This window comes from Phytophthora sojae, assembly GCF_000149755.1.
Source record: "Phytophthora sojae unplaced genomic scaffold PHYSOscaffold_3, whole genome shotgun sequence".
Classification (NCBI taxonomy): domain Eukaryota; phylum Oomycota; class Peronosporomycetes; order Peronosporales; family Peronosporaceae; genus Phytophthora; species Phytophthora sojae.
Genome location: NW_009258117.1, coordinates 7,359,541 through 7,375,291, shown reverse-complemented (window position 1 = coordinate 7,375,291; position 15,751 = coordinate 7,359,541). Strand labels below are relative to the sequence as shown.

General features: G+C 51.7%; 5 protein-coding genes across 5 annotated transcripts; 2 read left to right on the top strand and 3 right to left on the bottom strand.

Annotated features, from left to right (window-relative positions):
- Window positions 1-2,920: 2,920 nt before the first annotated feature.
- On the top strand, window positions 2,921-4,822 carry PHYSODRAFT_557588 (hypothetical protein; the record flags this gene model as incomplete). Its single annotated transcript, XM_009526064.1, has 1 exon — window positions 2,921-4,822. One exon carries the CDS (start codon window positions 2,921-2,923, stop codon window positions 4,820-4,822), a length of 1,902 nt encoding a protein of 633 aa, XP_009524359.1.
- Window positions 4,823-5,054: 232 nt separating this feature from the next.
- PHYSODRAFT_329567 (hypothetical protein) lies at window positions 5,055-5,411 on the bottom strand (the record flags this gene model as incomplete). The annotated part of the gene is made up of 1 exon (XM_009526063.1): window positions 5,055-5,411. The coding sequence occupies one exon, from the start codon at window positions 5,409-5,411 to the stop codon at window positions 5,055-5,057; it is 357 nt and encodes a 118-aa protein (XP_009524358.1).
- Window positions 5,412-5,787: 376 nt separating this feature from the next.
- On the bottom strand, window positions 5,788-11,733 carry PHYSODRAFT_492581 (hypothetical protein; the record flags this gene model as incomplete). Its single annotated transcript, XM_009526062.1, has 3 exons — window positions 5,788-8,192; window positions 8,241-8,333; window positions 8,604-11,733. 3 exons carry the CDS (start codon window positions 11,731-11,733, stop codon window positions 5,788-5,790), a joined length of 5,628 nt encoding a protein of 1,875 aa, XP_009524357.1.
- Window positions 11,734-11,787: 54 nt separating this feature from the next.
- Window positions 11,788-13,294, bottom strand: PHYSODRAFT_542558 (hypothetical protein; the record flags this gene model as incomplete). Its single annotated transcript, XM_009526061.1, has 4 exons — window positions 11,788-12,367; window positions 12,444-12,578; window positions 12,736-12,842; window positions 12,905-13,294. Coding segments are annotated over 4 exons (1,212 nt in total), but the record flags the coding sequence as incomplete, so codon positions are not given.
- A 211-nt stretch (window positions 13,295-13,505) lies between these two features.
- PHYSODRAFT_496744 (hypothetical protein) lies at window positions 13,506-15,544 on the top strand (the record flags this gene model as incomplete). Its single annotated transcript, XM_009526060.1, has 5 exons — window positions 13,506-13,772; window positions 13,838-13,915; window positions 13,985-14,221; window positions 14,291-14,799; window positions 14,932-15,544. 5 exons carry the CDS (start codon window positions 13,506-13,508, stop codon window positions 15,542-15,544), a joined length of 1,704 nt encoding a protein of 567 aa, XP_009524355.1.
- Between the last annotated feature and the right edge of the window lie 207 nt (window positions 15,545-15,751).

The window sequence follows — 15,751 nt, the reverse complement described above, 5'->3', positions numbered from 1 at the left end:
CACATTCATGGCTTCTTGTACGGCCGTCCATTCGTCGTGGACATCCAGCCGCATGATAGCGTCGCTGTTCGGATACCGGCCCGTCGACATCGAACAGCACGAGAGCGTCACTATCCACAAAAGCTACCAAGTTAACCGACTTTCGAACTGAGTTTTGTTATTCGGTTTTGCTACAGCGAATGCAGGGGATTACACTACACTGCGTTCCCGCGGTAATACCATGCGCGAGGCGTGTGGCAACAACCCCCACAACAAGAAGGAGACCATACCGCGCTAATGTCGTACATTGGTACGCAACGCGCAGACGCTCTGGAGGCTTGGCTTTTGCCATCTCCCAGACGAGAAACGCGCAGCGAAAGCCGAACCAGAGTGCATAACTAGTACACTCCGCCCCAATTATCATGTCCAGGATGACGACCAGACTGAGCGCCGCCGCGATGGATGCCTCAATCGCCGCGAGAACCGTCGGAAGCAGCCCTTGAGCACATTTGGGTTGGCGCACACACACCATATACGATGCAAGAGCACGACGCCCTGTCCAGAGATGTTAAGGTCGACGCAATGACGATACGAGAAGCAGTGACAAGCGCGCCAGCGAACAGGGGATGTATTCGTTCGCTGTGTAGGTCTTGTGCTATCAGTATGAATTGACCGCATTCTCCGCGTTTGCACGACAAATCATCTATCAGCTCAGCTATTATATAGTGCTGTGCGAAACTAGATGGCCACAAATTAGATCTCGCAACTAGAATATTATGTGTTTGCACCTGTTGTTCATCTCAACACAGCAGTGCCGACAACAATAGCCTGACCCAGACTCAATCTAAATAGCTGTTGTTTTGATCGCAATCATTAGTTTATATCGAACTTACTAATTATGAACATTTGTTTTGCAATAAAATAACTCACTTTTGCAAGGGCCCCGTTTTGGTATCATGATAAAACAGCATGATAACTTACGAATTATCTACGCCCCGATTTAATAACTTTTAAGAAAATATCCCGCAAATATTAGTTTCCCTAACGGTTAAACAAGACTGGACTATTGGTTAGATCCATTTTTGCAGGTGTATGCAATATTTGCAGACATCCGATTCTGTACAAATATATGATATTGCTTTTTGGAGATATTTTGCACTAACACATGCTTATTATTTCGTTAGAAATTTCGCATTCTTCATCCGATCAGCTCTTAATTAAAACCTTGGTCGTGATTTATGTACTAAACCAATCCCTGCGAACCTAGCTTATGGCTCCGTTCTGCGACTAAACGCTTTCTAGGTTCCGAGCCTCAAACCGGCCTCACTTGAAGCCCAAAGCTTCAACAGCACTTGCCTATCTCGTGCTCACTCATATTAAGAGACTGATCAGGTCTATTTTAGAGAGCAAGGTATTTGCAAGCTGAATAAATAAGCAGCTGTTAAGTCAAGACTTTCAACACGACCGGGGCCTGAAACCAGATAGAAATTGGCTTGAATCGTGGCTACGACAACAGACTACTGTACTAGATTACTAATTAGCCAGACTAACAAATATTAGTCCCCCATAATAGTAGTAGTGATACTATTAAGTATACTACTTTAAGTACCATATAGTAATTGTCGTATCGAGCAGGCAAATACTAAGTACGAAGTATACCTCGTAAACAAGAGAATCATATATGAGAACGTAGATGAAAGGTTACATAGGAAAATTCGATATTGTAGCGCGTTGCCTTGCTTGAATATTGCTGCACGGCCACTCGCCATCGTGTGTTGTACAAGGCTGCACATTTGAGCATGTTACCATTGAAACTTGCCGTGAATTAATGAACATCAGATTGGTGTCGGATACAACAATTGCATTTGGAGTGATTGCGCACTGATAAAATAATTGAATCTGATTGGATAGATTCAACTGTCCGATATGACACTTTGCTGGATACGACAATCGCTATACGGGTGTAGAGACCGCGTCAAACAAAATGATGCTTACGAACCATTTTGGGTTTTCGAAAAAATTGCGTTTACAGTTGACCAATCAAATTTCGTACTTAACCGAACTCAAATGTTGAAAGTAAAAATCACTCGTAGAAAGCGGGAAACACTCTAATTCGCTTGCTCTGAGCACGAGCTTTCCTATAATGTACAGCCCAAAAACTGAAATTATTGAGGTCACATCTTACAAAATTAGGGATTGGGGGGGTTGGAAATGTAGATGTTTTTTTTCTTTGGTGTCACTTCACGAGTTCTCAACATTTTAATGTGCTCAATATCTTAAAAGACGCACAAGACGCGGTTATGTCAATTTATGCGGTCAAATCCTCATTCGTATTTAGGTTCGTAAGCATCATTTCGTTTGACGCGGTCTCTAATGAAGACATCGGCTTTTGCTAGACAAAAATAAGTCTAGGTAGACAAAATTTGAAGCCAAACTAATCTGGAGCCTCTAAAAAAAAAATTATTGTTGTTGAGGGTGGATCGTACATAGGGTAGGTCATATATAGTGGGAATTTTAAACCAGGTCGAAATTGGAAAGTTTTTTTTTCATTTTTTCGAGAACCAGACCAAAAGTTTGTTCCAAAACACACTCCTAATCAAGCTAATCTGGTCTGGACATCTTTGCCGGTTTTCACAATAGAAGTTTCGAAGTAGCGCGTGTTGAAACATTTTTGCAGTTGTTTTTGACCAAAACACACGCTTCCATGTCGAAGTCCATTCTATTGGCTGAAACTCGACTAATTAAGCGGCGAGCAATATTGCGATTCCATCTACCCCGTAGGCAAATATTGCGCTTCACGACGCGAAATATTGCGTTTAACCAACGCTGACGTCGACGTTGAACCTGACGTGCGCCTCTCGGGCTCCGATCTCTTGGCTCACTCCGCAATCTTCCGCGCGCCGACGCAGTCCACTTGATCATTACTCCTGCGCCCACATCCATGGCTCTGACCCCGCCCGGCACCTTCAGCCCGCAGGGCTTCCGCGAGTGCTGGGGCGACTACCGCGCCGAGGCGGACCTGGAGGACGCCGCGCGCCCGCTCTACCGCTTCCAGTGCGACCTGCCGCGCCTCCCCGTGCCGTCGCTGGCCGAGACCGTGTCGCTGTACCTGGAGACGCTGAAGCCGCTCGCGACGCCCGCCGAGCTCGCGCACTCCAAGGAGCTGGCAGCAGCCTTCCTGCGCCCCGGCGGCATGGGCGAGGAGCTGCAGCGCCGCCTGCTGGCGCGCGCCAAGGAGCGCGGTGACTCGAGCTTCCTGGCCGAGTGGTGGAACACGCTCGGCTACCTACAGGTACGCGACCCCGTGGTGTTCAACGTCAGCTACTTCTTCCACTTCGCGGACAGCGTGCACCCGGCGCAGCGCTCCAACGTGGGACGCGCCGCCGCGCTGCTCAGGGGCTCGCTGCTCTTCGCGCGCCAAGTGGCGGACGGCTCCATCGAGCCCGAGCAGCTCGGCAAGAAGAAGACGCCCATCTGCTCCACGGCCTACAAGTACATGTTCAACGCCTGCCGCATCCCGCGACGCGACCAGGACTCGTACCGGATCTACGACCCCAAGACGCACACGCACGCGGTGGTGATGCGCCACAACAAGTTCTTCAAGCTGGAGCTGCTGGATCCGCGCACGCAGGAGCCGCTGGGCTTCGAGGCGCTGTGCTTCCAGCTCGCTAGGATCCTGGATGCTGCTGGAGCCAAGGAGTCTGCGGTCGGAGCACTGACGTCGCAGGATCGCGACTCGTGGGCCGATGCGCGTGAGGAGCTGATCCGGGCATCCCCGCTGAACGAGGAGTCGCTACGGGCCATTGAGAGCTCGCTGCTGGTGCTCAACATGGATGATGAAGCCCCAGTGTCCCGCACGGAGGTGGCTCGTGGACTCTGGCACGGCAACGGACGCAACCGCTTCTTCGACAAGTGCGTGCAGATCGTGGTGTTCGAGAACGGCAAGGCTGGACTGCTCGGCGAGCACTCGATGCTGGATGGAATGCCCATGGCGCGCTACGCGGACTACCTGCTGTCACGTCTTCACCATGGACAAGTTGATCTCGGCCCTCGTGGCCAGACGACGGCGCAGCTCGAGCGCTCGCTGGTTGCTCCGAAGCAACTCACGTTCCGTTTCACGGCCCAGACGCTGCGCAACATCGCTGAAGCTGAGAAGGTCTTCGACCAGACTGTCATCGATCACGAAGTGTTCGTGCAGGCCTTCTACGGCTACGGTGCGCGCGCCATCAAGGGGTTCCGCTGTAGCCCGGATGCTTTCGTGCAGCTCGCGATCCAACTTGCTTACAAGAAGCTGTTCAAGAAGAACGTCGCTACGTACGAGGCCTCGCAGACCCGGGTCTTCCTGCACGGACGTACGGAGACCACGCGCAGTTGCTCGGCTGCTAGCGCCAGGTTTACGGACGCAATGGAAGATGCGTCGGGAGCCGTGACTGCCGAAGAGAAGAAGAAGTTGTTGCTTGCTGCAGCAAACGCGCATGTGGCATACATGCGCAAGGCCGGCGCTGGTCGTGGTGTGGATCGTCACATTCTGGGCCTGAAGCTGCTTGTGCAACCTGGCGAGCGCGTGCCCTTCTTCGAGGACCCGGTGATGGCTCGGGCCAGTCGCTGGCTCATCTCCACGAGTCACCTGACGAACGAGCTCTTCGACGGTTGGGGCTGGGGCGAAGTCGTGCCCGAGGGCCTGGGGATAGCGTACAGCGTCAAGGATCAGTCCATCCAGTTCAACATTGCTTGCCGCCAGCACGGTAGCTGGGGCGCCCGTATGGGCCACCTGCTCGAAGAGAGTCTCATCGAAATGCAGCAGCTCTTCGCGCAGTCCAAGGACATCGGAGCCAAATTGTAGACGACTAGGGTTTTGGTGTCAGGAAGAAACTAATAACCAGCCAGACAACCAGCATGAAATCGTTGTCGCCACCGACAGCCTTGACAAGTGAATAAGTTTACAATTCAACACCCTAGATGAAGCTACCGCAGCTCTACTGCTACTAGGTACGCGCTACCGCCTAGTAACAGCTCTCCCCCCCTCCCCGCATTGTACTGGACAGTGCTATGTCCGGGACAGTGGACACCGCTGCCTAACAGCTTTGCACCGCACCTTGAGGCCCTTCAGCAGCACCGCCAGGTCCTGCACCGCCTCCAGCTACTTCGCCTAGCTCACGTCCTCGACGGGCTTCAGCACCTCCGTCACAGTCGGTCGGCCGCTTGCAGCGCCTCCTCCTGCCGGCTCTGGCGCTCGTCGCGTCCTCGTCGAAGATGTGGCCGCCGCCGATCAACACCACTGTGTCATGGTTATGCATGCCCATGACTCGAAGATGTCGCGCAGGTTGGGCTCGGGCTTGGCTCGGGCTTGGCATGCTCGCGCCCTCCCGAATGGTGCGTCGTGGTGGAGCACAGTGAAATCTTGCAGTGGACGCCCCGCTTGAAGTGGACATCCCGCTTGCGCGGCGGGCACGCCCCATCACCCTAGTAGCGGCGGGCTCGCTTCGCGATTGCCCTCCATGCCGCCACTAACCTCCGTCCACCCAGGTTTTGCTGCTTGGCAAGGTACAGCGCCATTCGATCCGCGGGAAACTGGTATATCGTCATTGATGATGATTCATCAACCTCAGTCTTCCTTGTGCAACTTGGCGAATAGCCACCAAGGTTAGAGGAAACTACGGCGGGTGGATAACGTCGCGTGACAATAGAATTGAATGAAAAGGATATTTTTTAGCTTGATACATGAACTTCCTACTTGTTTTTTTTGTTGCAGAATCGCAATACAACTTCGGCAGCAATGCTGCACATGCACATGGCCACCAAATCACTTCAATAGAGCAGCAACTCGCGCTCTTCCTTGCTGCTGTAATCACCGACGGTAGACGCGAGCACTGGAGGATCAACCAGCTCCACGGCCGCACCGAACTGCTCGTGAGAAATCAAAATGGAAAACTTCTGCACATTCGTAATGAGGTCTCCGTTGATGCCCACATAGGCGAACTTGCCCAGTAGATCGGTGTAGCCGTCTTTGTAGAACTCGGTTTTTGTGCGGCTGCCAGTCGATGATACCTTGGCATACACCTTCACGTAGCAAGAACGCACCGGCAACCCACCTCGGAGAACTTGCAGCACACCGCACTGTGTCATGATTTCCACTTTCAAGCTCGAGTTGAAGTACGGACGGATGATATCAATGGGGGGAGCAACGCTGGTCGTAGTGCGAGAAGATGAAACCTCTCGAATTCTGAGCATCATCTGCGCAGCTCGCAGCTCATTTGGAATCTGCACCACTGTCTTCTCCAAGTCATCGTCACTCGCGAATGCGTTCAGGGAAATAGACAGCTGCTGGCGAGGCTCGACTAGCAGAAGACTTGATGCGGATGCAGCAGAGTCCGAAAACGTGTTGAATGGCTCCGTGGAAAACATCAGCTCCACGTCAATGGGGTAAAGTGAGAGCTCGCATTGTCCAAGAGACTTGGACAATATCTCCACCGCGCCGTCACCGACTCTAGCTTCCAGTTTCACTTGGCTTCCGTGGTGAGTATTTATCGTTGGGTCTTCGCCGCGTGCAGTCGCCATGGTGGTGTCCACGACTTCCATATCCTCAAGTCGTCGCAAACTCTGGAGCTCGAAGGCGTCGTACTCGTCCACAAACTCTTTCATTTGCTGGAAGCGTTCTCGCCAACGTGGCTGCGGGTGTGACGCATAACTCGAAATGGCACGGCGAGCAACGGCGAACATCCGGCCTTGTTGGCCATCGTTCCTGAAAAAATCGAGGAAGGCAGCCAAATAGGCGTACTGCACTGTGCTTTTCAGTTCAGTCATTGCTGGTAGAGCCTCCAAACGAGTGAAAATCTTGATTCCATTCTCGATACGATCAAAGAGGATCATATAGTACGCCATAACAAGCAGGTGCTGCTCGTCAATTCCAGTGTGCGTCCCCAGTCTCTGGCAGAGTTCTCCAAAGTACCGACGGGCTTCAGCATTCAGTATGCGTTTCCCCGCCGTTTTGGTCGTCGTCGTACCAGCTCCCCACGATACTTGTGCATCTACCTTCCCCGTCACAGGATGCACGCGTCTCGTCAAGAAAGGTCCGAATTCGCAGTAATCAAAGCTCTCGAATAAGGATTCGAACCGTTCGTTGTGATACAGTCGCGCTTCGTCCACGAAGTACGAGTGGAAGCCACTACCGACAGACTGGCCCAATTCCTTTAAGCTGGCGAAAAACTCTTTCATCGTAATCTCGTCACGATGTAGAAGCCCGTACTTCCAGATGCCCGGCACGAAGAAAAACTTGCTTCGGAAATGATTGACGAGGCTGCGGTAAAATGCTTTATCGTGGCATCTCCAGTACAGCTTTTGGTGATCGATCTTCACCCCACGTTTCGCAGACTCCATAAAGTGCACGACTTCCTGCAGCGACCCTCGGGCGCTAACATCAGCCCACGAAGTCAAATTCACACGGGTAGCATTCCGAACGACCTTGTACGTCGTGGCATCGTTTTGGGCTCTTGCCGAGCCAATCACCAGTCCTTCAACCGATGCTCGCGCCGGATACTGCGTGAATAGCCCTTCCTCCGGAAAGTAAAACGAAAATTTGAACTCGTTTGTGTGATTTGGCGCCACATTCCCGATCTCGTTTTTCGTGTAAAACCCACTCGAACCCATCGGTAGAGCACCTTGCGGTATTTGCAGTAATAGATTGATGTTTGTGAGGTTCTCGAAGCCAATGTTGCTCAGGGTGACAACGGTCGTATACACCGTATTCACCAGAAGCTCCGTATTCGTATCCCCGTTCTCGTCTTGAATACGTTGCTTCAGAATCAGGACAGTGTTAATGGCGGGATCACATTGCGCTGGACCAATACTGCGATGATACAGAATGACATCGGTCGCAGGGGAAAGTGCGACGTGGGTGCCAGTAGATGATGACATCTGCACTAGGGTTGGCTTTGGTTCGAAATCGAGGTCCAACACACCTAGTGCAAATAGCCCCTCCGTGATGGATCCCAGAGCCTCAGGAAAATACGATGACACAAAGCGAGTACGTCCCCCATTCCCGGTTTGAGGACGCAGTATGTGCTCAGCGTACTGCTTCCAGAACATGTTTAAGCCTGTCAATGCGGGGCGTTGTCCGGTGAAGTAGCGTTTTTCTTCTACCTTGCGAACCTTTCCGGGTGGAATGTATGGGACCTCTTTCTTCCTTTTCTTGGTCTTCTTCTCCGTTTTGCTTTCTGATCCATCTTCGTCGTCGTCTTCCCCATCGTCAGCGTCATTTTCACTTTCGCCACTTTCACTATCCAGACTTCTAACTCCAAAGTCATCGTCGGGCTCTTCCTGCCAAAACTCGACCGTTTCTGAAACCTCTGTGGTTTCTGTCACTTGTTGCACTGCTCCAAATGGAACAGCAGCTCCGCAGGCAGCAGACGCCCCAAAGCCAAACCCCCCTGGAGCTGAGTGCATGGGTGCTGCTGCAGCAAGATCGTAGTGGTAGGCTGGAGAAGTTGGGGAGTACGCAGGAGAAGAGGACATATAAGAACTCCGGAGCATTCTTGGTGCGCTTGAAGCATCCGGTGGACCACCGAATCCACCTCGCGCCCCTATTGGAGCTGCTTCGAGTGGGGCTGGAGACGGCTCTACTTGACCTTGAGACAACACCGTGTTGAACATATCAGTAAGTACCGTTGAGCAGCCAGAAGGGTACGAGGACTCAATTTCGCTGATTACAGCTCGGCAGATGCGAGCCTTTTCTTCCGTATCCGTGACTCTTTCTGCCACCAACAGTTTCTCGATACAACTCAAGCGCTGGAATGCAGCGGGGCCGAGATAGAATTGCCGTAAGCTGACCTCGTCACCAAGGACGTAGTAGTCTACTAACGACTTGCAGATCTTCGCTGCCACTAATGGTTCGGCTGTTTGCTTGAAGAAAGCTGGATCTTTCCGGAAGAGGTAGAAATGGAGATCATCACAGGCGTTCGTGTAGTAGAAATTGTGCTTCTCTCCCGGACTAAGACTCCACCACCCCTTCAGTTTCCCAGTTAGCTCAGCAACGTCACTGCCACTAGTGAGTGTTGGCCACAGATCCATCGCACTCTTCAGACTTTCGTAAAGGGCGTATTTACTCGAAAATGAACGCGGTAGAGATTTCACTTCTCCAGGACGAATACACTCGTGACTGTCAAATTGGTGGAAGTGCTCAGTTGGTGCAAGAGCCTCTTCGAGCGACAGACGAATATCACGTTTGGGTATCGCGAAGGTACTTTTCGCAGCTGGAAGAGTCATCGACAATTCCTGTGTACAAACGTATCCGCTTTCGCAGTCAAACGCGATTGTGCAGATCTCAAACGACCCTTTTTGGTCCGAAAAGAAGGAAAGACCACTCAAGTCAATTCGAACGAGACCATCCGCGCTGATTTCCGATGAGGCTACAACCAAGGACTGTTGGCCAACAAACGATATACTGGGCCCCAGCTCTGCACGTCCGGACGATCCCCGAGAAGATCCCATTTTCTTCATCTTCTTTTTCCGCAAGCTTCCTCCAGACTCAATACCGTGTGTGGCTACAGATTTAAATCCAGTCACCTTATCCCCGGCTTCAACAGTCACGACTTCCATGTCTGACTCGCCAACAACATGAGGGTTTTGGAGCAACGACGGTTTGGACAGCGATGAGGATCCAAGCAAGAGTAAGGAGTTCTGGTTCGCAGAGACCAACGCTCGTCGTTGAAGAATGTAGGCGTACTCGTCACTAATCTTGCGCATCTTGAGAAAGTCGTTTTCGAGAGGAGCAGAATGGAACGACAATCGCGGCAGAGTGACCCCGGAACTCGTAACGGGCTTCAAACCATCGGCCACAATCACCTCGCTCACTTTTTTAGAGCGCATATCCAAAAAGTGCTTCAGTGATACCAGTACATGAGTCGAGTTCCTTTGAGCGTTCCGTAGTTGAACTTCCAGCATCAGTTTATTTTCGCCTTCCGCTTTCAACTCCTGAGAGCAAATCGTTAAAGGCAGTGTTCGCGTGGCGAGAAGGACCTGGGTTGGCTGGATGATCAAGCCCAGCGGTAGAGATACTTGCGTGTTCTTCTTCTCGCACACAGTGACGGGATACTTTAGATTCAGCGGTCGGAGGTAGATCACGTACTTCCCAGCTTGTCTGATTCGAACAGCAACTGAAACAGGACAGTCCAGTTTATTTTTCACCACTTCGAACTCGGAACAATGCGTTGAATTTTGGAGTACAGCATCCACAACTTCGCACACTGTCACTAATTCATCCTGTACCCAGGCCTCCACTTTGTTCGAGAAGGCGAAAGGGATCGGAATCTCCACAGTTTCATCGACCGAGCAATTCACAATTTGCGGTCGGTATGAGCGCAGATTCGGCAACTCCCAACTGCACGACTTCGTGGAGCCATTACGAGCACCAAATTCCACCGTTAGGCGTTCGACATCTTGGAGTTCGCCCAGTTTGATCTCCCCTGCCGTGTCTGCTTGGAGTGTCGTCTTGATTAACTCACTAGAGTGCACATGCTTGATGATGAAATCTGCGGGCACGTTCGGAACTGGTTCTCCGTTATGACCCAGCACAAACACGCGAAACTCGCTTGGACCATACGGGTTTTCTGGTTGAAGTGGCCTTCGCACCAAATGACCGGTGTAGGTACCATCGAAATCGTTAACCTGTTGCACATCAAAACGTTTGGAGTCGGTCACTTGCGGCAAATCCCTAGTTTCAACCGGGTTCTCGCCACGTTCTCGTAAAACACGAGCAGTGAGCGTGACGTTGAAGCCCTCAGCATCCATGGGGATCTCAAAAGATGGTGGGCGACTTACAATCTGCTGCATGGAGCCAAATGACAGGACTTCCTTGTGTGAACTCGAGCCAGCATTGCTAGTATTGACAAGGTCAAACTCAACGACTAGCTTGACATCAACAAGCAACTCAAGCGGTTCACCTGTCGCAATGCCTGCAACGAGCAAACGTGGGCGCGCAACAAGCTGGGCGGTGGAACCGGGGAGTAATTGTTCATTGTCGATGTTCATGTCGATGTCCACGTCAAATGCTTCGGCTAAGTAAGAAAAGGATCCATGAAAACTGCCAAATGACCCGAGCCGAAACGCGACAGCAAACTTGTCAGTCGAACTTTCCTCATTCGGGTGGCGGAATGGAATGTTGATGCCACCGTTATCGTCAGGTGAGAATTCGCGACCATGCTGAGCCCGGCTGCCCCCAGACTTCATGTTGAGTACAAGTGCTCGAGCGTCACGAAGAAGGTTCCCATACTCGTCCAGTACTGTAAATTCGTGTCCTCGGGTCGTGATGCGCTCGACATGGCGGAGAAACCCCTTGCGTAAGATTGCCCTGCAAGTTATTCCTTTCTCGAAAACTTCCACCACAAATACACCACGCTGAGCATTTTTCGTAGCGAGAAACGCGATTGGGACCCGGGCTTCTTGCCATGGCGTCAAGTGACTCAGATCAATCACCTGCTCCTCAGTTGGCAGCAAGCCATCAAGACAAATGTCGCCTTTGATCTCACGGCGTAGACGCGAGTAGTACTCCATGGTCTTTATTTCGTACAAATGGGCTGTCAGCGCTTTCACGTTGCGGGTGCGCACAAAGATTCGCAGCGGATCCTCAGGCAAGAAGTAGCTCGGGTTAGACTCGCAGAAAGTCACACTTGACGTACTGGCGTGGCTCGACAGCTCTTGGCCCTTGTCCTTCAGTTTGGCTATCCATTCTGAAAACTCGCCCTTGCCAAGTTTTATCATTGTTAGCGCGTGTTGGGCAACCATGAAGTCGTCCTCAACGTTGACGCGAAGTGCATTGAATACAGCGGCACCATCGATTTCAGACGACCATAGTGTTTTCAGACTTTTTCGGATCATTGCCTCATGACTCGCCGATGACACAGTAGTGAACCCACATACACCACTGAAAGTGTGAAGACCGTACAACACTCCCAACGCAGGTCCACCTGCGATCTGCACATATTCCACCAGAGCATTTAGCAGCTCGGTTACGGCATTTGGGTTCGTCCAGCACATCACGTTCAGCAGCTCGAGCTTTCGGTAGAGTATCAGCACGCGAATCCTATTCACTGCCGTCGGAGTAAAGTCGCGTAAGAACTCCAAATACGTCGCGATGTGCTGCAACTCCTTCATGTTCAGCGTTTCGCTTCGTAGGTCAGAGCACTGTGCGCTGTCCACCTCTGCAGCAGCACGAAGTAGCTGTATTCCACGAGCCGCAAACTCGTAGTTACTGCGAAACAGGTCAGGTGCTTTTCGTGCACACTCCAGTAGTTGCTGGAACGACAACATGCGATGCGCAGCCCGGAAATTGAAAGTGTAGTCTTTGTCGGTCTCCTTCTTCCGCTCGACATCCTTGACAATAATGTCCAGATACCTAAGCAATTAAACGCATTCGTACAACATCAGATCAGCCCCAATTCATGCACAGACTTTGCCACAACGCTACGAACCCTGGGATATCCGCGAACTCGAACGGGTAGCTGTCCAGAAAGACTGTGAGCAGCCTCCAATTTGGCTCGCCCCATGCACAGATCTGCTGGAACGCCTTCTCACGACCGTAGACATCCAAGTCTCTGAGGACCCCACTGACACCCGTGCCTCCCACATCACTGAATTTCACGAGGCTCAGCTTGTTCCGGATGATCGTATCCAGGTCCAGTAACTCGGCACTAAATTACCGCAAGTGCACGCATAAGTACACTACATTCTCCCTACGATCCACTCGTCCAGCAAGTTACGTACTTCAATGTGGTTGGGTACGTTTCCTTCCTCGCCTCAGTTGTCACCCCAGCGGGCTCAGGGTCATGATGACTAACCTGCAGCGCAGTCGTGACCCGCTGCGTCACATTCTACAGAGCGAAAGATGTCAGTCTCCACTATTCCCTCCTGCATTCTAAGCTATTGTACCCACCGAAATCTCCTCCTGCGGTCTCTTGAGTCTGTACGTGAGCTCCAGCTCCAGCATGAGCCTGCGTCGCTCGATCCTCTGCGCGCGTCTCCAGCAGTTGCTGCTCGTCAGCTCCCGCTCCGCCCTCTGCAGGTCGTGTTTGCTCTCATTCAGCCTCTGCCACGCCTGCTCGAGCTTCTCCTCCTCCGCCAGCGCCTGCACCTCCAGCGTCGAGCAGAGCGCCGAGTAGAACCAGAAGTCGGGTGAGCCCGGCACGAACGACTGCTGCACGAGCGCGCGCTTGGCCGCCACGCCCTCCGCCAGCGCGAACTCCTCCTGGAAGGCCAGCTGCGCCTCGGCGCTGCCCGAGGCGCCCTCGAACGCCAACTGCCCCTCGAACTCGGCAGAGACCATCACTCTTGGACGTCTGCGCTCGAGTCGGCAAAATCGGATCTGAGCGTTCGAGAGCTGTGATTCGCTTCAAGCTGGGTACACTTTTTGAGTGGTAAATGTATCCACAGATAAAACGTGATTTATTTCTACTCAACGAACGTGATTGGCTGAAACCTGAACGTTACTTCAACTTCGAGCGTCTTGTCAAGAGTGAACTTCACTGTGAAGGTGTATGGGCCTCTTCGGGAAGAAGGGCAATAATGGCGCCCGCGTGGCGGAAGGAGGCGGCGGAGCGCTGGCAGCGGCTTCTCCATCTGCTGCTGCTGCTGCGACGCCGACAAAGGGCAAAGGTGGGGACTTGGAGCTGTTCGGAGCGGACAACGAAGAGAGCGACGACGAGGCGACCATCGACCGCTACGCCAAAGAAGGCGACGAGAGCATGGACGAGCAGGAGGCCGCGGAGGCCGAGAAGAGGAAGGTCGCGGTGCTCAACTCGAAGGTAGGGGCTGGGTAAGGGAGCGGTGTAATAATGGGTTGATGCTGAGGACGCCAACTGTCGTGTAGCTGTCGCCGGAGGAGCTGTTCAAGAAGTACGATACGGACGGATCGGGTAATATTTCAGCGTCAGAGTTTCTGGCAATGGTAAGAGTCTTCTATCAATTATCTATTAGAGGGAATGATGTTGATGTGTCTTTGCTTCTTGGTGCGTAGCTGCCAGATCTGGGGATCTCCATATCTGCTGCAAAGGCCATGCGAATTTTTCGCCGATGTGATACAGACGGCGGCGGTGAGATTGACCTTACCGAGTTCAAAATGGCCATGTTCGCGGTGGATCCTGTGTCTGGCAATCCTCTCGGATTTTCGCCGTCCACTTTGCTGGGCCCACGGGATGCCTTCGAGTTGTTTGATGAAGATGGAACGGGGCAGATTGATGAACTAGAATTTGCGGTACGGAGTTGCCTGAGTTACGGCTAGCTGTGTCAACACGAAGCGTGGCTAACATGATATTTTATCCAGGATGTGTTGGAGTATTTTGGTATGGATGTGAGCGACGAGAAACAAGAGAAGATTTTCAGGAAGTATGACAAGGACAAGAGTGGGTACATTGACTATCAGGAATTTCGCTCGATGTGGGTCCGCCTAGTCGATGTTCGGGACGAGCTTACGAAGCGAGGCGTGGAAGTCCCCAAGCACACAAGACAGTGGAAACTGCAGCAAATGCTCGAAACAATTTTGGATGAAGAAGAGGCCCGCGAAGCGGTAGCTCTGGAAGAAGCTAAGAAGTTCTTGCAGCGGCAGCGGGATAAAGAATTCCGAGAGCAGTTGGGTCGGAAGGCAATTGTTCGCGCTGAAGATGAACTAGCTGCTGCTTTAGATGCCGCAGGCCAAGTGTACATCATTGGCAGTGGCAAATATGATCAATTTGCCGGAGAACCAGTCACACGAGATGAAGATTTATTTCCAGGGTTCAAAGCTGTGAGCGAGATTTGGTCATATCGTGTTAATCCTACTAACGATAAAGCTCAGTCAAGCAAACCGATATCAAAAGCGAAAGCCAGCAAACAAAAGAAAGAAGAAACGCATGTTCGACATCCTCAGGAAAATGGAGACTCACCTACTAAGGCAAAAGCCGCATCTGCTGCCAATCGATCCGGAAGTGAACTGGGTGCGCCAGCATCCAAATACGTACGCCGGAGATTGGAGAATAAACGTTGGAAATTTCGAAGTCCACCGCGGTTGAATAAGCGCACAATTTCCCAAACCAAAACCCACATTCGAGCGATGTCTCGAGTAAGAGATGTATCGAACGAGCGCGCCGAAGGGGGCCTTCGTGTAGACTCAAACGCTCCTACAGAAACCTCCGAAGTTGAAGAGCTGACTAAAGATGAAAACAACCAAGATGAAGAAGAACTTGCCAAGCTGTTCTTCGAAAACCGGGAGTTTGTTAGGAGCTTACGGTTTCGATCTACAACGTTGATGACAAACACGGGTCCATTGTGGGGAAGAAGTGTGGTACAAGGAGCAATCAGTGACAGCGTTGCCTTTGCCGTAACGAGTTCTGGAAGTGTCTTTAGTTGGGGAGGGAGGAATAGTACTTGGGAGGCATCTGCTCGGCGACTGGCTGGATTTGATAGTGACTCGGATGATGAACTCGAAGGAATCGATGCGAAGAAGAAGTGTAGAGATTCATCTGATACGACCGTACAGTCTAAGGTTACGCCTCGATCAGCATTGCAAAAGATGTGTACACCCGCACAGGTAAGCAATTGAAAAGAGAACCATGTGTTGAATGTGGCTAACAGCTTGTGATATAGCTCGAGGGTTTGCGTGATCCAGATATTGAAGCACGTGAAGAAGAGCAGCAGGAGATTGAGGCTCGACAAAATGAAGAGAACCAGCGTTATGAAAGGTACATGTACTTCCATAATGTGATATATCGGGCCCCAGATGATAAATAACGTGCACAAAAATGTGTAG